The sequence below is a fragment of the Drosophila albomicans genome, chromosome 2L, assembly GCF_009650485.2.
Source record: "Drosophila albomicans strain 15112-1751.03 chromosome 2L, ASM965048v2, whole genome shotgun sequence".
Classification (NCBI taxonomy): domain Eukaryota; kingdom Metazoa; phylum Arthropoda; class Insecta; order Diptera; family Drosophilidae; genus Drosophila; species Drosophila albomicans.
Genome location: NC_047628.2, coordinates 13,422,337 through 13,445,143, shown reverse-complemented (window position 1 = coordinate 13,445,143; position 22,807 = coordinate 13,422,337). Strand labels below are relative to the sequence as shown.

The 22,807-nt window shown below is 37.8% G+C and overlaps 4 protein-coding genes across 5 annotated transcripts; 1 reads left to right on the top strand and 3 right to left on the bottom strand.

The window, feature by feature from the left end:
- Positions 1 to 776: 776 nt before the first annotated feature.
- LOC117566079 (Golgi phosphoprotein 3 homolog sauron) lies at positions 777 to 5,155 on the bottom strand. The gene is made up of 5 exons (XM_034245559.2): positions 4,404 to 5,155; positions 1,981 to 2,108; positions 1,792 to 1,910; positions 1,548 to 1,723; positions 777 to 1,491 (listed from the first exon to the last, which is right to left on the bottom strand). Exons 1-5 carry the CDS (start codon positions 4,620 to 4,622, stop codon positions 1,243 to 1,245), a joined length of 891 nt encoding a protein of 296 aa, XP_034101450.1. The 5' UTR covers positions 4,623 to 5,155; the 3' UTR covers positions 777 to 1,242.
- A 691-nt stretch (positions 5,156 to 5,846) lies between these two features.
- LOC117566080 (protein C10) lies at positions 5,847 to 6,330 on the top strand. Its single transcript, XM_034245560.2, has one exon. The coding sequence runs from the start codon at positions 5,945 to 5,947 to the stop codon at positions 6,293 to 6,295; it is 351 nt and encodes a 116-aa protein (XP_034101451.1). The 5' UTR covers positions 5,847 to 5,944; the 3' UTR covers positions 6,296 to 6,330.
- Positions 6,331 to 6,494: 164 nt separating this feature from the next.
- Positions 6,495 to 10,114, bottom strand: LOC117566077 (tudor and KH domain-containing protein homolog). Of its 2 annotated transcripts, none has more exons than XM_034245557.2 (5): positions 9,917 to 10,114; positions 8,443 to 9,021; positions 7,562 to 8,383; positions 7,305 to 7,411; positions 6,495 to 7,248 (listed from the first exon to the last, which is right to left on the bottom strand). In XM_034245557.2, exons 2-5 carry the CDS (start codon positions 8,757 to 8,759, stop codon positions 6,776 to 6,778), a joined length of 1,719 nt encoding a protein of 572 aa, XP_034101448.1. In that variant the 5' UTR covers positions 8,760 to 9,021; positions 9,917 to 10,114; the 3' UTR covers positions 6,495 to 6,775. The 2 variants fall into 2 exon arrangements, with proteins under 2 accessions (XP_034101448.1, XP_034101447.1); XM_034245556.2 differs by lacking the exon at positions 9,917 to 10,114 and adding an exon at positions 9,088 to 9,371.
- A 1,459-nt stretch (positions 10,115 to 11,573) lies between these two features.
- Positions 11,574 to 15,401, bottom strand: LOC117566075 (GATOR complex protein MIOS). The gene is made up of 5 exons (XM_034245554.2): positions 14,990 to 15,401; positions 14,674 to 14,925; positions 13,668 to 14,607; positions 11,995 to 13,041; positions 11,574 to 11,933 (listed from the first exon to the last, which is right to left on the bottom strand). Exons 1-5 carry the CDS (start codon positions 15,291 to 15,293, stop codon positions 11,843 to 11,845), a joined length of 2,634 nt encoding a protein of 877 aa, XP_034101445.2. The 5' UTR covers positions 15,294 to 15,401; the 3' UTR covers positions 11,574 to 11,842.
- Between the last annotated feature and the right edge of the window lie 7,406 nt (positions 15,402 to 22,807).

Genomic DNA, 22,807 nt, shown 5'->3' with positions numbered 1-22,807 from the left:
GAAGTTTGTCAATTAAAAATCAATTGGAACACAGTTGTATATAAGGTATTTGTATATATATATTGTATTGTATTTATTAGGCCTTTAAATATCTAGAATTATTATTATTTGACGTGCACATTTTACATTTACATAAATTTGTAGATTGTTTTCATTTTCTGTTTTTATTTTATTTAATTTGTTTTTTGTTTTACGTTTAGAAAAATTTTCTTCGTTTTTTCAATGTTCCCGAAATTTATAACAATTAAATAAACATTGCCTAAGATGCCCCCTCTCTTGCTCTATCTATCTGTCACTGTGTGTATGAGTGTGTGTGTGTATATTTCCTTGTTTATTATAATTATTTAAGCAAATCACAAACGCAGAATTGAATCGAAAGTTGGAACATGAGCTGAGCAAACGGCACTGCACACAAGATACTTGATTACAGATCAACAGATTCAACATTTTAAGTGTTTTGTGTAACAGATTTATAAACATTGTTGTGGATGTATCAAAGTTCATTAATTTTTTGTTTTTTTTTTTTTTTTTTTTTTTAGCTGTTTTGCTCTTATAAATAATGTTTAGTTTATATAATTACAAAAAAGACCTGTCGCAGTTCAAAATATTTAATATAGTTATCCGTTTTTGCGTTCGTTTTGCACTTAATTTAACATTGATTTTTATTGTTGGTATTTAATTTAGATTGTTTAAACATTCACAAATCGAATCGAATTTAATTTTGATTTATTGTTTTATTCGCATGCCGAAATTGCTGTAAATTACGTAGAACACAATTAATGGAATAATACGGCATTTATTGTGTATATTTTTTTGTAAATTGAACTATTTTCTAACATTTCGTTTATTTAAAATAAATTGCGAATCGAATTTGAAGTAAAATAAAAAGAACGAATTAGAACGAATGATTTAGCTTTTGCTTGACATCAGGCCTCGGCGTTTTTTAATTATCGCATATGTATATAGAGATATATATAAAATATATATGCATATGAAGAGCCATATATATCTCCCGGTCCTCCTGATAATGGTGCCTCTATACAACACACTGTCATTTTTCAAAGTTGAACTGAAGGGAGTTTGCGAAACTGCCCGCATTTGTTTTCTTAAAACAAGCAGCCAAAGTTTACTATGTGTGTGTGTATGGATCTTAGATTGTGTGTATGTGTGTGTGTGTGTGTGTGGTATGTGCTGCTAGCCGGCATATAGGGGGAAAGGAGAGGGTGTAGGTATGATGATCATCTATTTCGTAAACGCCATAAACACAGCCCAAAGTATTTCATTCGCATTCGGCTTGGCCGCCTCCGTTTCAAAGTCGAGATCGAGCAGCTCCCGCACTCGCTTCATGGCCACCTCGTAGTCATCGTCGTTGAGCGGCGCAAAGGCATTCTCGATGACATCACTGGCATGCGCCAAAAATATCAGCGCCAGCATACGCTTGTCCATGCGCTGCGGATCGTTCACCCACTTGGAAAGCACCGAATCCTGAATCTAAAATACAAAATGATAAGTTATTTATAAGATTATTCCAAATGTTGCTTCACTACCTTCTTAACCAGACGGCACTTGACCACATTGTTGTTGAGCGGATGTGTCGTCATGTCGAAGAGCAGAAAATTTTGCTTTTCCGTTGTGAGCACACCCTTCTCCACCAGATTCTTGGCCAGACGTTCGCGCACATTTTTCAGCTGGTAGCGCAATTTCAATGGGTTCCAAGTTTCACCTATAATAATAGATGGATGTGTGTGATGCATTAATATCATATTTGAAGGGTTGTCTGGTAGTTAGTACCGCTGAGATATTCGATCCAACTTTGCACCGTCTCTGGGGGATCTGTTTCCTTAATGTGTTTCAACGCTTCATCCAACAGCACATCTCCGGTCTGCTGATCCGATTTCAATATCAGTTTTCTACAATTGCATTTTTATAATTAATAAATATTGTTCTATTAGAATTTACTTGCGATGTGTTCTCACTCACCTTGTGCACAAGCCACGTCGTCGCATGCCCGACTTCTCGATCATCACACGTCCTCGCAGTCCCAACTCGATGAGGATGCAACCTCGCAAGCCACTTGATATGCAGTCATTCCAGAAAGATGTGTATCCCTGCGAAGAAACGAGAATATTATGAAAATTATATTCAATAAATGAACTCTTCATAATTTCTACTGAAACTCATGTGTATAATTTAAAAAACTAAATAAAACAAGATTATTTTCTTAGAATGATATTCATATTACGACGAATATATAATATAATGATTTTCTAATTTACTTTTCTCAATTAAATACATTTTATTAGTTATTGCGCCAGTATTTTTAAACACGTTTAATTTAACTGAAATCAAAAATACGTAGTTTAATCCCTGATGATAATAACAAAGTTATAGAAAAAGGAATATAGCATGCCACAAATTTGAATAAATGTAACTGAATCGTTATAATTACATGCGAATCGAAACGGCGACTAAAATAAACAAAAAATCCCCTTTAACACTTTCTACTTTTAACTCATATCAGTTGGTTATACATTAGGATAAATTAATCTACATGATTATTTTATAATGAGTAATAGCATATGAAATATTAACAGAAAAATATAAGCGAAAAGAATTTCCATATTGTGTTCCATTTTTTATCAAGCTTCGGCTTATGAAACATCAAGATCGTTACACGACTAATTGCTTATTCTTTTTTAAAGTAAGATATAAAAGAATATCAACAAACCGTGGATAGTTTACCCAGTGTATGTTGAAATTATGGACTTTTAGTTGAAAAGCTTAAAAGCTGGTATATTTAACTAGACAACGAAGAATTGTTCAATTCTTCACACCTGACGCAGGCAACTGTTCAAAGTTTGAACAGTTGAATTTGCTTAAGCTAAAAAGAATATCGTTACGCGATGACGTCTAAAGACTGTAGATAACTTGAGCTAATGTAACTAGATCCATAAAATGATAACTTTATATAACTGCGAGTATATAAAGTAAAATCATCGATAATCCTATTGGAAATACCGAATGAATCACGCTACGTTGACAAAATTGCTTGTTTCTTATCATTTCGCTTTTCTTTTTTGGTTTCTTTTCGAGAATAAAAAACAATATAGTTAATGACGTTATGGACGATAAGCAGAACAACGGAGAGAGGAACAACTTCCTCAAAACAATTAGCTAAATGAGAAATATGTCGTTTGATAAAAATGAATGGAAGACTCAAGAATGAACATTTGAAGCAGCCCAATATGAAGAATGATCGTAGCGAAAATAAAATAGAAAAACGACACGTTAAACTTTACAAGGCAAATGTACTTAGCAAGGGGGAGTGCGGAATGTTTTGGAGCAGTCGCGAGACTGCGGGCAAAAAATAAAAACAAATATGTACACACTCATACTCTTGCAAGTGATAAAGCACACAATACAGCAGCAGCAGTAGAAGAAGAAGACGGAAAAAAGTATTATACTATTGCAGTCCCAATACGGGCACGTAGATGTGGCATATGGAGAAGAGCCATCGCAATCGCCAGTTTGTGTCCCAAACATGCGCGAGATTGACGAGTATTTCAATATTATGTAAATTAAGCAGCCACTTGGCAAGCAAAAAGCGTCGCAAAGTGCTCCCAAAACTTGTTTCTATGTAAACTTAGCTTTTGTTCTGCCCTTTATTTTTAGCAGGAGTCGCAACTTCAAAAAGCTTTTGGTGCCGTTGATCTTTCAGAAAGAAAGCTTTCATTGGGTAGCCGAAATACTAATCAGAAGTTGAGTAGCTTGTTTTTAAAGTGCGCCCCACTTAAAAATGAAAGTGTTTCATACACTTGACCACAACAAAAGCAACATTAAATGTGTTCAGACACCCACAAAGTGCGATAAGCTCAAATTCAGCCAAGGTGAAGAAGAAGACAAAAGCATGAATTTATGGTAGCAACAAATGATAATCTCGTTCTCTATTGGCCAAAGGCGTTGTAATGATGAGTAAGTTTAAGGTTTATTGCACAAGCACAGCAGCAAAAGGTGAAGCTGAAGCCAAAGTTGGCGGTGGCGTTGGCTGCGACTCAACGTCAATGCACTTCAATGACTAGCAGCAGCAACAACGACAACATTAGGGTTAAGCACTGTTGGGCCATTTGATGCTTGCCCAAGGCGAATGAGCGAGCGATAGTTGGAGATCTCAGGTCATCTCTCTCTAACAATAACGGAAGCTCCTTATTAAATGTTTAAGCTTTGCTTGTATGTTTCTGTGTACATTGTGCAAGTGCGAAGAGTGCCAATACACACACATACAACGTGGAATTCATGTACATGCGTTCCATACGAATAATTAAAGATAAAACGATAGCTGTTTTAGCTGGCAACTCTGCTGACAGCTGATAAAAAGTTATCGTTATCACAGAGACAATACGAACCTCTTTATCCTTGAGGCCCAGCAGCAACACTTCCTCCATGAGCGTGAGTCGTGTCTCTTTCGAGTCGCCATCATCGATGTTATCCTCTTGATCCTTGTTGCTGTCGAGCGTGTCCTGATTGTCATCCGGCGTATTTGCATTTAGGCCACCGCCACCGCCCTCCGCACCGTTCTCGCGAGGCTTGACAGCGCGCCTAACCAAGCCGTCACTGCGATTCATTTTGTTTATAATGCTCTTTTTCTTAGATTATTTTTATTTTTTGTAGAATTTTGTACGTGTGGCACAATTGCTGCCTTTGCCACCTGCCTCCTCTTTCTCACACAACTCTCGCAGTGATGTTCCTGTATGAGTGTGTGTATCTGCGAGTGTGTGTGTGCGTGTGTTGTTACTTTGTGTTTTATTATTACACTGCTGTGTTGCTGCTTTTTATTTCTTATGAGTGTTCGTTCTCGTTTTGCACTTTTCCCACTTCTCTCTTTGCAGATGCAACACCCAAAATACTGCGTCGTCTTTCGTTGTTTTTGTTGTTTATATCAATCTATTATTTTTTTTTGCACTCAAAACTTTACAATTTACGTTGACAATTTTCTCGAATTTAATTAGTTTGCACAGACTAAATGCCCAATTTGCATATTTTTCGTTTTATTACTACAGCGTTTTAAGAAACTTGCACATTATTGTGATGACTTTATAATTGTATTCTTTTTGTGTCTTTTCTGTTTCTTCGACGTGACATTTTCCGTCTAGTGTTGGGAAGCGTCGCGTTCGCTACACTGAATCATAAGCCACGATTGAATAGAGTGGTGTGCGAATGTTCTAACACTGGTCAGAGGTACATAAACATCTGTTGTGCAGTAAAATATTTTAAATGCATTATTATTAAACTATTTCCATATGTATAAATTCAGTCTATTCTGTTTAAAATTAGCTTTCAGAAATCTGCTTCTATTTTAAAAGCTGTGTTAGGGTGTGACCATTCAGAAATTGATGAGTATGGAATAATAGGGAAATCCCAATATGGGTAATCTGGTTACTCTACATTTAAATTGTCCGTATATGAGCGCCTCTTAAAAACACTTTTTATTTGGTGTCTTTTATAAATGTAGACGTTGTTAGAAAATGTTATTTCGTATTATTTGTGTTGTCATCAAACTGATCAGATTTTCGTTACACAATTGCAAATTTGTAGAAAGTCAAATGGAAAAACGGTTAGCACAGACTAGTAAATAACAGCCGATAGAGGCTCGAAAAATACAAGAATTATTGCATGATTGCGGTCGTTGACTTAAAAACTTATGTAAGTTAATTCTAAAAAACATATTTTTTTGTTTATGTAAAGTACACTTAACATTTATCTGATTGTACAATCCTATCAGCTGTTAACAGACAGTGTGCAACACTGCTCTTTACTTATCGCTGTGAATGCTTCAATTCCTTGTGATTGGCATTGCTTAAGTGACTGTGTGGGGGTGCGTTTGTGTGTAGTAGATAGAAAGATTTTTGTGGTGCTGTTTTGTTTATTAGTAATTAACTTGTTGGACATGTCCTATTTGTCGAGTTTTAATAATGAAAGCGCTAAGCAAATACTAATGGATATCATACGTACGGTGAATCAGCCCGATAACTCCAAGAAACTATCCGAGGCTAAAGCATCAGCTGGCAAAGAGATGATTTTAATGATGCAGCATGTTTTCCCCTTGGTCATGCAGCTGCAGTTGGAGGTGATCAAGTTGCATGGCTTCCCTGGAAATCGCGAGGGTCTCGTGCAGTTCTCGCAGCTAATTCGCGAAATGGAACGCGATGATATGGAAATAGCACGTCTACGCAGCCAAATACGTGCAATATACTTGCCTCCCATAGCCATCAACACTACCAACGACATACTCATCTAAAAAAAAAAGAGTTCCTTGATTCATATTCTGTGGAATTCCCCAAGACAAAATGAGACTGCAATAGCTAATAAGTGTGTGTGTTTTTCTTGTATTTTCGAGCTAACAAATAAAGCAGAGAGAAACATTCATCAACATGGAGTTGAACTCGGCTTAAGTAACATGGCATATCTTTTAAGTAAACAATAAAAGGAATAAGAAATAAAGTTACAATATATATATGTATATATTAATTGTTCAAGTTGAAGGGCACACAATGGATATGTCCACAAACAGCCAATTTGCAATTAGAGATAAATTAAACAATTGCAAAATTCCTAAACAGTAAATAGTAAATTGCTTACAGACTACGCTTTTATATGCATTATGTACATATATATATAAATACATACATGTATGTATGTCAAGAGTGCTGAGCTGCCGCATTTAAGATTAACAAATGAGTGTGAAACAAGTGGATGAACAAATGATTTCAATTCTTTTTTAGTTACTCGAGACATTGCTGTTCTGCAAATCATCCGCCGTTGTGGTTAGTTTGATTGGATCAATGCTGGCTAAATCGTTGCCATTAAGTTTGTGCTGCAGATGCTGCAGCTGATCCGCGAAATGTGAATCCTCTGCGCCCTCCACATCGTTGATAATCGACATGGACATGGGTGAATGGGGTGTCAATGGCGTATTTGTGGCACACAACTCCTCGATGGTGGAATCACTTTGATTCGAGGGTGTGCTTGAGCGTGACCGCACAGGATATGCATCATCCAGGGGCAGTGCAAAGCCCTGTGTGATCAACAGATCCGCAATATTCAGTTCAATTCCCTCGGTGGGATCGAAGAGCTCAACGCCGGGAAGTGGAGTACCGTCCCTGGTGGCGGCATTGACAGCTTTGCTTTGACTGATCTTCGGGCGTTCCTTGTAGGTAACCACGCGTGCAATCAGTTTGCGCCAGTGTGCAACTATAAAAGCAAATAATTAGATTTTAAAGGTTAATTTGGGGTATTTCAAGACTTGCCCTCAGTGAGTTCCTCAAACTTGGAGATGGATGTCTTTTGCCAGGTGTTTGGCTCGTCTGTAATGGTGGACTTGACGTTAGCCAAGAAGCATTCAACTGCTTGGAATCTAAAAAATAAATAATGCATTATTGAAAAAAATATGCATAATTACAATTGAGCTTAAAGGGACAAATCGGTAATAATTTCAATAAAGATATTACGTTTAAATGTAAAGTCAACGGGGCATAATCATAAATACAAATCTCATAAAACGCACCTGAGTGTGAGGAAATCGGTGCGCAGTTCGCAGATATCGGCAGGCGATATATACTCGCTGTCTCCATAATCCACAAAGTACAGATCAATCACCTGTTCCTTAGGATTGTACTGATTGGGCATGATGTCCACAATCTCGGCACGATACCATTTCTCGTCGAACTTAAAGACGGCGGCCACAATTTGTCCTATGTACGGCGTAGTCAGTTGATGCTTGGCGCGATTCTCTGCGCTACTGTAATAGCTGGTCATTTCCTGCACCATGTCATCCAGTTTCTTCGACTGGGGCCCAACCAGCTGCACCCAGAACTTGGTGGGTGATGCCACCGCCGAAACGTATACTTCCATCGGCTTGTCATCACCACGGGCGGCCATCAATTTGTCGCGTGGCGGCTGCGAGCTGAGCGACGTTTGTGACGAGTACATCGAGGAGGTGATACTGAGGCTGGTGGGCGATCGACGAGGTTCGCGACGTTGTTCCACCTCGTCGACAGCCAAACGCAGTTGTTCATCCTCTTCGATCTGATCGTCAAGCAGTTTGCGTGCAATGTTCACTTGCTTCTGGTTGCCCACAATTGTGACCTTTGCCTTGCCATTGCGGCCATTCGGATCGATGTTGATCTTGGCCAACGAAGTGCGACTAATGTCTTGCAGTATTTCACCTCCTCGTCCGTTGATCTTGTTGGCCAAGCGTTGTGGCACCAGCAGCTCCACTTTCACAATGGGCGCACGCTCAATCTCCCTGATGAGCATGACGCGTGCCGCTTTCACGGAATCCGGTTGACCGCTGATGTCGCAGAACTTTTGTGTAGTGTCCTTGTCACTGTAATGGCAGAGATTGTTAGAGTATTTGTGGTTCGACTAAGCTATTGTCAGCATTACCGTAATCTTATCTTTGCGCCCGTTTTCTCCTCAATTAGCTTAATGTTGGCGCCGCCGCGTCCAATTATCAATGGCACATGGTCGTTGTCCACAACGATTTTCTGGCAGATTTCCTTTTGTTTCTGTTGCTGCTGTTGTTGTTGTTGTTGCTGCCCACCATTTGTTAATCGCCGTTTGTTGTTGCTGTCATTTTCATCTTTATCATCATTGCGCGACTTAAAGTACGCATACAACATTGCACTGCCCAGTGAGCAGAGGCCAAAGCCCAGTAGCAATTTGTAGGTGGGCGTGCCGGCGAAAGGCGTATTGCGCAACATTGCTATGTGGGTTTGTTTATTTGTGTTTTTGTTTTGATTTGTGTCACTGTCTTCTTGCTTGTGCGCGCAGCTTTGTGTCAGTCAATTTAGTGTCTTCTTCCTTTCGGTCTTGTGCGCTGCAATTGCGTAGCACGCAGCTTTGTCTCAGTCAATTTAGTGTCTTCTTCCTTTTGGTCTTGTGCGCTGCACTTGCGTAGCATGCAGCTTTGTGTCAATTGAACGTCTTGCTCCTTTGCTGCGAATCATACAGCTTTGTGTCAGACTGCAAAGATATCACAAATTAAATAAGAGCTTTATTTATTATTGGCATTTTTGTGGATTGATTTACCGCTGCTTAAATCGATATATGATTTTCTCTTTCCCTCCCTCTACTGGTTTCTGCTGGTTTGCCCTTAAGTATGAAGCTGAACGACAAGAACGTCGTTGCGTTAAGTGAAGTGTGTCATGTTAAAAGAAACCTATTGCTGTTTCACTCACACTACTTATATAATAATTATTACTCTTATCAGTCCACGTAAAATTATTAATGAAAATATGTGCAGAGCAAATTTAAATTTCAAATAAATTCTTTTTTTTTTTGTGTTTTTGGCAGACAGATATACAGACCGACTGAGAATGACAGCAGCAAAACAAATAAAAGTGTGACGCTTAGACACTTTACACCGTGCTACAAACTTTCAAGACAAATATTGCACCCTCTCTTGCTGTATTGTTTTTATGTGTGCGACTTTATGACTGTAATTTCAGCAATTGCTTTTGAGTGTGTATCACAGTGTCCCAAAACTCATTAAAACTACATATTCTCAGCTTCTACAACATTATGGATCACGTAATGTCAAAAAAAGTAAAACGCATTAAGACAAAAACTCAACCGAGAAGTTTGATCTGCGCTCGCTCTCCCTCTCTCTGTTGGTATCATAAATCACAGTTCGTTTCAAGCTTTTTGCATTTGTCCTTCGACAAGTTGAAACAAGTTTAAGTGTGTGCAGCAATGAGACCGGTTTATTTATAAGCTAACTACTCTTCTTCCGCTACTTGCAAGAACAAAACACAACAATGCCGTGTTATCTATTTTGTACAAAAACAACTGATAATCACAAAAAGAAAGCTATTCACAGTATTTCGATAAAAATAAACTTTCACATAATGCCGCCGACCTTGATATTGGAGCGTGATTAATGTTCTTCGATTTCGATTTACACTTGTATTAGATCTTTTTATTGTTCGCCGTATAAACAAACGCTTAAGCTCAATCAAGCGATTTATTTATATGATTATTTCATTTGCATCGTTCGAGAAATCGTTTCGTTTAATGGGAAGTTATCGTTAATTCAGCTGCGTGAGTCTAACGATTCGTCTGCTTCGCTTCGCTCGATGTGCATAACTGTTGCAATTATTTGAATTTTTACCGAGCATCAGCTTCGTTAAATGGCGTCAGCTGTTTTTACGCTCGCCTGTGAGAGCAAGCGACGCACTCTCTGATTGGAACACTTTCGCTCTCTCTCTCACTTTCTTGTTGCGCTGTCAGGCGCATCAAGTTGTCTTGCGTTTTGCTTTGTTTATTTTGCCGGCTCTGTTTTTGAATGGTCACAGAAGCATAAGAAATAATGGATTATGAATACAATGACAACGGCAATTAAAACGGCATGCGATTATTACGTGTGAGCGAGAGAGGTAGAACAAAAGAGACAGGGAGAGAGAATGAATGGTGCTTGGCTTCGTGCGCTAAACGCTAAATTTAGTCAAATGACATAATATGCGGTTCGTTAACTGTGTTTACTATTCCAAAACTTGAAGTTGTAGACGAATGGCAGTTAATCAAACAAACTGTGTAACGCAAAGATATTTCACACATTTTCCGCATAAATTCAATGAACAAAAAAGGGTCACGCGGTGAAAATGCCTGAAAGTGACTTCAAAAATTGTTGGCAAAGTTTCAATTTTCAAAAACAGAAACAAAAAACAACAAATACACGATTTCGACGTCATTTTAAAGGCAGATAGATTTAGCAGGTATTTGTTTTTTGGATAACAACAACATCAAACGTACTCTATAATCTATAATTAATATATTCATATACAGTTTTGTTCTGTGCGTATTTTTGGCAACATTTGACCGTGAACTGAAATTTCAGTGCTATTTCGCATGTTGCACGCACGTTTCACTTTTTATGTCCTAAACTTGCAAACACAACGGCAACTGATAGTAAAAGTGCTGCTGGGCCTTTTTGTCATTTCAATTTATTACACAAATATTTGCACACACTCATGCACTCGACTCACTTACTTGGTTTGTTGTTATACACGTTTTGTGACTTTGTGTTGTACATTTAATTTGTTTATTTTAGTAGATATGTTCCTTAAAGGAGTTTTTAATTGGAAGCACAGTCTTTTTGTAATTAATAAAAAACAATTTAATTCTTATTTCAGCTGCGCTGTGTGTGCTTTGCGCTGCTGCTTCTTCTAACAACGTGTGTAGTGTGTTGTGGCGGAGGGAGAAACATCGATGACATTATCGATGTTTCACATTTTTTGATATTTGATTATTGAGCAGCTGGATAATAATTTTTTTTTTTACATAAATTCAGTTTTCTTTAATAAAAAAAGCGTCTTGATAAGGCTAATTTATTTAATACTATTTTCATTAGCAACATTAAACTAGCGAAATGTCGGTTAGTCGAAGAAACTTAAAAAATAAATGCGCATTTGAACTTAACAGCTTCAACTATAATCGACGCTGTTAGAACTTTTTGTGCCTGTTAAAGCTATCGAAGTTACATCGACAATATACATGCGCGCGAAATTTGAAAACAATTAAATTTTGATTTTTGTATTTCGTCATAAAGTTGTAGTTGTAGATGTTTTAATTATTGTAAGTATAAAATGCAATTTGAGCAGCTAACAGCTGTGGGTCATAATAAACTAAAGCTATGGGCACATCAACCGTTAATCGTTTTTGTCTAAGTACAATGAACACTTTTCAGTTTAAGGCGAACCATATGGCATGGGCGTTTTGTTGTTGTTGTTGTAGGATGTCTATATAGTCTGCAGCAGTTGCAGCATTGAAGGCTTGCCTTGGGCAGCTAGGAAATGTCACGCAATGCGTTTAGTTTGGTGCCATCCATGTCAAAGCAGCGACAGTTGCACGACGACACGGGACACTCGGAATTTTGTCTGCAAACGGAAAACATTAGGATAAACATTTACTTACTGAATGAATGATTGGAGTACTCACTTGAACCACTGCATAATGTGTTCGGTGTGACCGCCATGACGACACGTCTGGCACCAGGAGAACCATTTGGCAAACGGCTTCAGCTGCCAGCCGCCCGCCTGATCCGTGGATGCATCTCCAGCTCCGCCGCTGCCACCGCTTGTGTTGATCATGGTGCCCATGTGCATCAGACACAGCGAGCATCGTGGCAACGGTTTGCGGCAGCTCGGACACGATGACAACCGATTCGTACTCGTGCTTGTGCTTCGGGGACGCGGCTCATCCAGCAGTGCATTCGACACGGACTTGCCACAGAAATTGCAGCTCAAATAAACGGTGCGTGAACTGCGCGATGAGGCGCGAATATTCTCAATCTTAATGTCCAGTTCGGCGCGTTTCTCCCACAGTCCCCAGCTGTTTAAATAATCCAAATAGCTGGCAATCCAGAATTGTATGCGATTGTCCGTAAAATGATCATTCCTAAAGTAATTAATGGCCACCAAGGCAACGGTTTGGACATCGAAACTGGCATCCATATAAGATTGCAATATGTTGATGCCATCGAGCGATTCTCCAGTGAGCAGCAGACCATTTAAATCGCCACATTCGATGGCACGCTGAATGCGTTGCTTTATGTAGTCGGCTAACTTTGTTTCCGACAGATATTTGCAGGCGAAAGCAACACGATCCGCCAGAGAAACGCCCTCTTCCTTGAGCACGGCATCAAAGTTATCCTTTTCCATGGTGAGGAACGAGAAAATGGCACGCAAATGTGGATCCTGTATCTGCATATTCGCCGTGGAGCGTTGATTACGCCACGTTGAACTGCAACGATCCGCATTGAAGCTGGACAGCGCAATTGCTGTGATGCGATACATGCTGGGATCACGCATCATATCCGCCGCCTGCGAGAGGATGTTGCAGGCAGACAGCACTTTCAAGTGGAAGACACAGATCATGGCAGCGCGACTAAACTCCTTGTTGGCATAGAGTTGCTCGATGAATCTGTCTAGCTCCTGGTCAAAGTACCAGCCACACAGCTGCAGCGCCAAGTCGCGTTGTTCGCTTCTGCAATTAATAAGGGAGAAAGAGGGAGAATTAAGTGTGAGTTTATTAAGGACATATTAAGAAATCCAGAATGTATCTTGTGTCAAAATTGCAGCCTCCTAGCTTATACCGATTCAACTTAAATGAGATATTAGAGCAGAGGAATTTTAAGAAACTTTTCCTTAAACTCAAATTTTCTAAACAATTATATGGGTTAGGATATCCGGCTCTCTCTCTAAATAAACAATTATAGCCCCCCAGCTCTTACGGTGTGCACTAATTGCACGATTTATTACTTTTACAATAGGAATTCTTAAATATTCTGAATTATTGGATGTTCAAGTTTCAAGGACTAGTAGGTCTAACATCTTGCAGCCTCCTAGCTCTTACTGTTTGGACTAAATAGTTAGAATAGGATATGTTAAAATGTTGAGTACTATGTAGTATGTCTAAGAATTACAGCCTCCCAACTCTTACAGTCTGGACAGTGAGTTTATAGCTCACTTTAGGACTATCAGTAAGTAGTTTAGTAAGTCATTAAGGATAGATAGTTTTACCTATAGAAAATAAGCGTTGATATCTTCGAATTACACAGAATGAAAATCTTTAAAAAGTCCTCAGTCACACTCAAGCCTTCTCAAACTTACCTATAGCACACGAGTTTGTTGGAATTGTTGATGCCATCCGGCCATTGGAGCAGCTGCGATTCAATGCGTGAACTCGCCATTAGCGCCTCTGAAGTGTGTCCCAAGTTAATGCCCAGCGTTGACTTCAAGCCCGTCAAGCGTTCCTCACAAAACACATTGCCCAGCGTTGTCCACACATTGCGCAAATATGGCGTCAGCTGCAGCTCTGCGAACCTCTTATTGTCTGGTTTATTCATGCCGTAATCCTGCAGCGCCCGTTGACGTGTCTCCTCCACCAGATCCTCTTCGAGCAACTCACGCTCTAGGAAATCAAAACTCAGCGAATTTTGACCCATTTGATAATCAGTCAGAGAACTGCCTGTGCTGTGTGTGCTGCAGCTGCTTGTTGGCGGCGCTGTGGGTGAGGCAGGCGCAGCAGCAACTGCTGGCGATGGAGCAGCATAAAGAGGACGTTGCATGAGCAGCGGCAACTTATGGCGATTGCTGTAAGCCGTATGCAAACTGGCGGGCAGACGAAAGTCGAGTATATTCAAAGCATCCGCAAGCAGCAGCATGCGCTCAAAATCACGCGGATGCCAAGACAATCCGTTGAGGGCGGCAAACTTGCTGCTGTGCTGATACTTGGCAGGAAACGGACTAATCTGACGCTTCACATGATAGACTTCGCGACTCGACTCGTTGTCCACACTGCGAATGTCATACAAAGTGATGTAAGGCGAGTCCCGCTGCAGCGAGGAGAGCAGCGAAGTGCGCGTTGGACACCAGGCGAGCTGCATGTGATTGCGCGATGAGGAGATTTGACGCAGAGGCCGCTCAATGGCGCGCAGATCCCACAGCATAATCATGGAGTCCACGTAGCTGCACAGATAGTTGCCATTGGGGGCAACGGCCAGGCCTTGGACAGCCTTGGTCTTGATGGACTGGCAGGTGGCGTTGCTTTCTAGAAATAGGAGAGAATGTCAGTAAAGAATTGAAGTAAGAAAGCTTCAGGTAAGATTAAATTTACGTCGCAGATCAAATAGTTTAATTAGATTCTGACTCATGCCAGCGATCAAAACACGATGATTGTGATCCCAGCACAGCGAATTGGCGGACTCGGAGAGACCAAAGAAACTCGCCGTTTCCTTTGGGACGCCGCGTTCAATGTCCCAGATGGTGATGCACGAGTCCGACCGATGTTTGTCATGGCCAATGGCCAAAATATTGGCATCCAACTCATTCCAGGCAAGACAAGTGCACATGCGTTGTTGACGCGGCGCTAAAATACAAGAAATCAGTTAGGGGAAATTCCAGCAGAGAAGATAAGTATAAACTGATCTTACTATACTCCCAGCTGCTGTCGAAAGTGTCGCGAAAATTGCAAATGCCAATTTTGCCATCTGCTAAACCAACAGCGATAATCGGTTGATCACTGTGATAGGAGGCGGCCACACAGCGTGCGTATTGATAGCGCGACTCATTAGATAGATAATTGCAGGGTATGTAGGGAAGTCGACTCTTTTGTTGTTGCGGCTGTTGGATTTCCTCTTTGCTGCGCACCTCGTATAAATTGATTTCCTGACCCCAGGAGACGAATTTGTCGGGAAAGTTGGGAAACCAACTGATGCCATGTATGTTGCCGCTCATTTTGTTGCACGCAGCAAATGCACAATTTTTATTTTATTAGTTTTACACAATTCACAACTCAATTGCGTCGCTTCTTATCAGTCGTGAAAGAAAAAAAAACAACAGACGGCAAACAACTGAAAACAGCTGATAGTGCAATGCGTCGTAGAGAGAGCTACAAAAACATCGATTACGACGTACTCTCGATAACAGCTGAGGAGCAATTCTGTAGTTGTGGCCTATGTTAATCATGTTTGCTGCAATGCCAAATATCTGGCAACGCTTAAAAGTAACGGTGCTTTCTGAAAAGTTGAGACGCGCATTGTGAAATTCGAGAAATTTAATTATTTTATTGAAATTGTTTAACAAAATTCGATAAATAGTTCGTTATTGTGTCAAGTTAGATTTAACTAACAATATTTGCAATGTTGCAGTTAAAATACATCTATTAATGAAACTTCGGCTAGTGTACTATGTACGCAGTAAAAGAAGAGGGAAAACTGAGAAAGCTGCAATGTGCGATGTGTTTATATGATAAATTCAGTAAATTGCATATCTTAATTTTTGCACTAACTCTGCCGTGATTGCAAGTAAGTAATTTTCAAAATTCTTAGTACATCTGCAATGTAGATTCTGCATATATTGCAATTACTTAAAGCTAAGGTAAATATTAAAATTGCTCAGTGTCATTGTTTATAGCAGTGCTGTTGCCCACCAAGCCAGCTAGATTGCGCTTTTTCTAAGTATTGTAGCAAGCAGCTTTAACTCGCTTATAGATAGTTGCCAGAAATGTCTCATAGATGGTGCTGCTCCCTCAATTTACAAAACAACCAGCTTGGGCTAGTTGTTAGCAATATCCCATAGATGGTGCTGTTGTCTGAATTAATAAAAATGAATTTGAAGTTTTTCGCGTGCCATCTGGTTACAAGTTGCCTCGCATGCATACATACATGCAGTTCCAGTTGAACGCACACACACACATGTGTAAGATATAGAGACAGCATAAAAGCTGTCATACTATCGTGTTTTTGCTGCTCTTTATAAGGTGTGCTTGAGGTAACTACTCAAGTGGATCATCATCATAAATGCATAATTGGTATTTTTTGGGGTACCTTGTTTTCTGTTTTTAATGCCAACATTACGCGCAACTGTCGCGTAAAATGAGTTGGGCTTCAGTCTTTAGTTTAATGTTGTTAACGTCGCGATTATAAGCAATATTGTAATGGAAGTTCTCTCATTAGTTGTTGTGATCATAAATTAAAAAGCAAATGCAATTCGCTACGCTATGTGTATTTATGCAATAAATAAATGTTGTTCGACAATTCAATTGCCAATAACAAAAGCGCTTTGTATATTAAAAGAGCAAAAAAAAAGATAAATTGAAACGCGCAGATGTCATGCGGTTCACAGCGGAAACGGAAACAAAGCAGCATCAAAAATATCTGCCCATAATCCCCCACAACTCATTCAGGTCATAATCTACCAAATATATATATAGAGCTGGTCAGATGGCCACATATCAAATATCCATCACAATCATCATCAACATCATTATCATCATCATCATCATCATCAGCAGGGTTCCATCATTCTCGTGATGAGCTTATTTTGTGCGTGGTCTTAATTGATTTCGTTTGCAAAAATGGCAATAAAAGAACAATTGTGAATAGCAAATGCGGAAAGTGCATAACGGGAATATACCGTGTAAATAGGTTACAGATTATCAGATAATAACAAAACGAGTTGCAAGCTGTGCACGAGAGATGGCGCCAGCTGCACTTTGAGCTTACAATTTGGAAGTTAACTTTAAATTTGGAGTTGAATGTGATGCAAGTTTGTTTTATTCTTTATTTATTTTATATGATATTATTTTTTCGTTTTCTTTTTATTTATATAGCTTTATGTAAACTTCCCTTTAAATAATCTTGTGCGGAGTATTGTAAAAGAAAATTACAATAACAATAATAATTATTCCCCCTTCAACTAATTAGCATTGGAATATTCAACTAATTGCAATTGTGCGTTGCCCCAAAAAATATCGTTCAAAATCGTTTGCCTTTTTCCGATTTTACAGTTTGATTTATGCGTTGTTGTTGCAAGCGAACTAAAATTGCATAAATAAATGTTGTGCCAGGATGCAGGCAACAAATCAGCGTAAATCATATTTCATTAATGTATAGAAATATCCAAAATAAATTATACAACAAAATAGGAATGGAATTTTGCATTATTACAAGAAATTGCTAATCATTTACATCGATTTAATGTTACTTATATTTATATTGAGTGAATTTTACTGTGAATACCAATCCAATTAATTAATTGATGGCAAGAAATTTTATATTGCAGCCAGTTGATTTTATTGCTTTAATTAATGAATTTTATAGTTTATTTAATGATATTGTCATCCATTTAATTAATTATTTTCAATTTTTGTCAAGCGATTGCTTTCATGATGTTTAAATTTTTTTTTACAACTATCTCTTTATTTACATCACTATTTTTTATTTCCGCTCATTTTGCACAAAGCAAATATTTAAACATTTTGCATGTTGTAAAACCTGCTGATGGTCTATTATATTATATACATATGAATATTTCGCAGTGGGAGATAAAAGTATGCGCACATCTCATATTAAGCAACAGCTTAGCTCGCAGACAACACATTTGATATTCCATGCCATTTGTTGCATATTCATACGACCGAAAGAGATGAAGGAGTGTCATATATCAATTTTACATCGCTTAGCGTTACACAAAAAACGTAAAATACATATCAGAGAAGTGAGAGAGAGATAACGGGAAATGATAATAATAACAAGAGCCAATGAAATTGCAAAATTAATGCCTCTCATGTAAATGTGTGGCATGCATATTTCATGACAACGCGACAAAGCTTCAAACAAAAAAAACATCAACAATTATGTGGTAACATCTTGCAAGGGAAGTATGATCAACTGGTGAATACCCTGTAATATGGCATCGAGGTGTATTCATCATTCTTTGTATTCTCAATAAATTTTACCACTCTATGTAAGTAAACGCTTCTTAATTTATCCAAATTTTTCATTTGTTTGCCCAACTTGTTGATACCCTGTTGTATTCGGGGATGTTAACGAGGGATGACAACAGTCGCAACGTCAACAAATGTGCCCCCAGTGCGCGTTTAACTTAAATGGGTCGTGTCTTTATGTCTCGCTTCGTTCCTCATTGTATTTATGCATTATTTATATTTGTTTTCAAAAAGCTCGGTTTTTATGACCGTGTCTGTGAGCGATTTTTGTTTTGCATTCATTTCATTCTTATTTTGTATTTGCCATTTATGAACATATTAAAAAATATTTATTTATATTTATGCAAAAGTTCGCAGCGCGAAAAATTGCAGCACACACGCAGCGACGAACAAATATTTTTACCCAGCGCCCGTGCATATGCAACGATTTTTTTTAAACCAAGAGTCATGCGCCATGTTGTCAATGTGTGTGTGTGTATTGAAAGAGAGGAAATGTGCTTGTATAAAATTAAATGGAGCACTTCAATTTGTTGGTTGTTATTCCTATTGTTTATGTCCTGATGCTTTTTATTTAGCGGAAAGGCTTACTCAATACTTCATGAAATATTTATATTAAATTGCAGAGCAATTATGTCTAATAATTTTGTATTGGTTTTCGATTTATACATCTTGACTAACGCTTTTGGCTTGCAACAATGATGATCTCAGTTTCACACGTTTCGCACTTGTTTCGTGCATTGTTTTCACATAATTTTCCATTTCATGTATTTCATTTAATAATAAATTTCACACTGTGGCAGATACAAAGCGACAATGCCATTCGATTGCAGTTTATTTATGGTACGAGGGCAGTTAGCAAGAGATTCTCATTTAAATTAGTTAATAGGTTTTCTGTTGTTGGCATAAAATATATTCCACAATTTATACTAATTTATTTTGGACAACATTCATGTGTACAATTTAAGATTCAAAATATTTTCCATTTCAACTGCAAAATGAATATTAAATTGTTTTATTATTATTATTACTAATTTAGTTTGCTACTTTTGTTTCAATACTCGAATTGAAATTAATTAATAGCTTCCCAAATAGTTTACTTTTTATTATAAGTTTTTTTCACAGTTTTAAAGTCGTTTGCACAATTTACGATTTTAATGAGTAATTATCTTTTTAAAATACAAAATATTTCACTTTTCAACTACAAAATGAAAACTAATGGGTTTAGAAAATACTCTACAATTTAAACAATTTTATTTTGGTTCTTGTTACAGACCCGAATTCATTGTAAGAATTGAAGCAAAATAATTTAGTAGTTTATATTATAATTGGTATACATTTTGTATTCCACACCCTTTACCCATTTATTTTTGTTTATTAGATTCATTTTCCGTGGCCCACATTTGAGCTCTATTTAAAACTCCAACGCAAGTGAAAGAACTCCCCACGTCACATTGTTGCCTCATTCGCAACGTTCTGCAGTTTTTCCACTGTTGTTGTTGTTGTTGATGCTCTTCACCCCCTCAACGTTGCCGTTGACACTTCCTGTTTTTGTTTTGTCCTCTGCTGCTGTGTGTGCTCGAGTCGCGACTGCTGTATCGCGTTTTAAAGTGCAATTTTATGAGCCGTTAACAACACATTACGTATACGTATTGCATGCAGTCAGTGCACACGCTCGCTCACACACACATATTCAACCAATATGTATTCACAGTGCACTAGCAGCGTCATAGATTAAGTTATTGTTGATTTGCAGATTTGACAATTTATTGAAGCAGAAAATTCGCAATTTTACAAATTTATTGCAGAGACACTGCAAATGTTGGTGGGAAGCTGTTGGGTCATTGAAGGCGGGCGGTGGGCGTGACAGAGGGCGTTGTTTCACGTTAGCATCCGCTGTGGAAGCATTTTTTGTTCAAGACACTTGACAGCTGCATGTGCGCAAACAGTGTTGTACAACACTGGACGACAGCGAAATTAATTGGAAAACATATCAAGAAAACGCTGCAAAAACAATCTGCAACTGGTTGTTCGTAGTTGGTTCAGCACAGATGCTCACTTCTCACTTCTCCCACATACCAAAAAAAAAAAACAAAAAATAGAACGAACAATCTGATAATTTGAGCATTTGGTGCTGGGTAACGGAAATACTCGAAATAATTGCTTTTTTGCACTTTATTTGCATAATTAGAGTTTGATATAAGCGTTAGAGATGCGCATGGTGAATGTAATCGATAGTTATTGTAACAATTTCTTATTTTGGGTAAAAATATTGCAATTTGTGACATGGTTTAGAAACGTTTATAGTGGTTAATTAAATTCTTCTTCTACATTAATTAAGTTTTTAATTTAATATATAAAAAATAAATTCATTGTTTTATATTTTCATATATTAAAAAAAATATTTTGAACGTTTGCTACACTCTCAGCATTCGTGACACGACTTAATGGCATCTCTAAGAGAATGTGATGTTGAGTCTGATGCATCAATATGTGAGCTTTCCTAAATTTTGGGATATAAATAATAATTTTTATTGCCATATTTTACAATTTGAAAATATTTAGTCTTCGTGACACGACTTGGTTTCATCAGACATAAATAATACTATCTAGAATTATATTACTTTTATATAACAACTTTTGCAATAAATATTTACGACACGACTTGATAGGTGACAGTAATATATTCTATCACATATTTTATGTAATCGATATATCTGACTTCCGTGACACGATATGTGTCCTTTCCGTTTCCTTCTATATATTTTTTCATATTAATGTGAATGTTTGCTATAAATTTATTCAACGTGACACGATTTTGAATTATAACTAAGTAAAAGTAATACCGACTCTGCAGCATCAATAAAAGCGCACTACTTAATTTGTGAGATAATTATAATATTTACTATTGCAGATTTTATATTGAATTGAAAAATATTTACTCTCTCTCTTGATTGTTTTATGTCATCTCTAGTGTCATTAATTTGCTATATATAAATAATAGTTACCAGCATTTATTTTATTTAAACTATATATTTATAATATTTATAATATTTACTATCGTAGATTTTATATTCAACAATTCAAAAATATTTACTTTCTCGTGACACGTCTTAGTGTCATCTCCGCTGTCTCTAATTTGTTATATAAATAATAATCTCTTTAATTTAAACGATATATCTAACTTTTACGTGACACGTCTCGGTGTCATCTCTAGTTGCAGTAACGCTTCCACGCTCTCTGCATCAATATGCGTGCTGTGCAAATTCGATTTTAATAATTGGAATTTATCTGGGTGTAAAATTTAGTTGCACTCAAAATGTGTAGCATACTTTTCGGCTTGCGTGTGTATTTTACTAAATGAAATTGCTTTTTAATGGGCGATACTACGATAGAAGGAAGGCTACAGATGGCGGTGGAAATGGAAATGGCGACGCATGCAATGCGTTTTTGCCAACACGATGTTTTTGGGATCGATTGATTTGGCAGTTAACACACTCGTCAAAAGTGGGCGACAAACAAATTTGTGAGAAATAATTTTCAGCAATTGAAAATTGCTTGCTGTCAACGCCTTCGAAGCGAGTATTGGGAATGAGGAGTGGGGTGTGGAGTGTGGGGCGTGTCACAGAACAGACATATAACTGACTTACAGCCATGTCGTGTCTGTCGTTCACTGTCGCTGATCGCCCGTTAAGCTGACGTTCTACATGACAACAGCAGCAGCTGAAGCAGAAGTCAAGGCAGAACGCAGCATGCAGCACATCCTTGGTTAACTTTGACTCTCTGTCTTGTTGTCTGTATGTGTGTGTGTGTTGAGTGGCGTGCGTGTTGCCAATTCCTTTTTGCAATTGTATTGACATGCCATTGGGATTGTAACTTGCGCCTTCGTTCTGTTCCTTTTGCTGATGCGACAAATTGACAAACGCATCGAAATGGATCTGACGCACTTATTAATAATCTTAGCTAGAATCTTTGAAGCTGCAGCCTCTGGCTTGAGTGCAAAATGTCAACTGTCAGCTTACACAATAAATTCAATTAATTACGACTTGTTGAGAATTTAAGACTTTCAACTGATTTGTCAGCAAAAAGAATGTTGCTGTTTATGCTTTATTATTTAAATTCCGTATACATACAAGTTTATTGGTTTTTCTCGTCGAACTTTTTTTAAGATAAAATATTATAAATTCAATTTCAATCATCGTTTAAATTAATATATGTTTGACAACTCTGCAATATATATGTATTTTTTTTTTACATTTGTTAATGCAAGTTTTAATTAATTATGCATTTATGGAGAAAAAATGAAGCGATTCGCTCTGTTTGATTGCTGTCCTCTCTCATATTCCTTATTAAATCAAACATTTTTACAATATCCTCGTTAAAACTGCAATCAATTGCATTACAAAAAAAGTTGTATAACCAACAGTTTTTTATATTTTTAATAAAACTCAATCCCAAAATGAAAACAAACAAGCAACTTCGAGCAAATTCCGAATTTCCGTTTTTTGCGGTGATTCGTTGCATT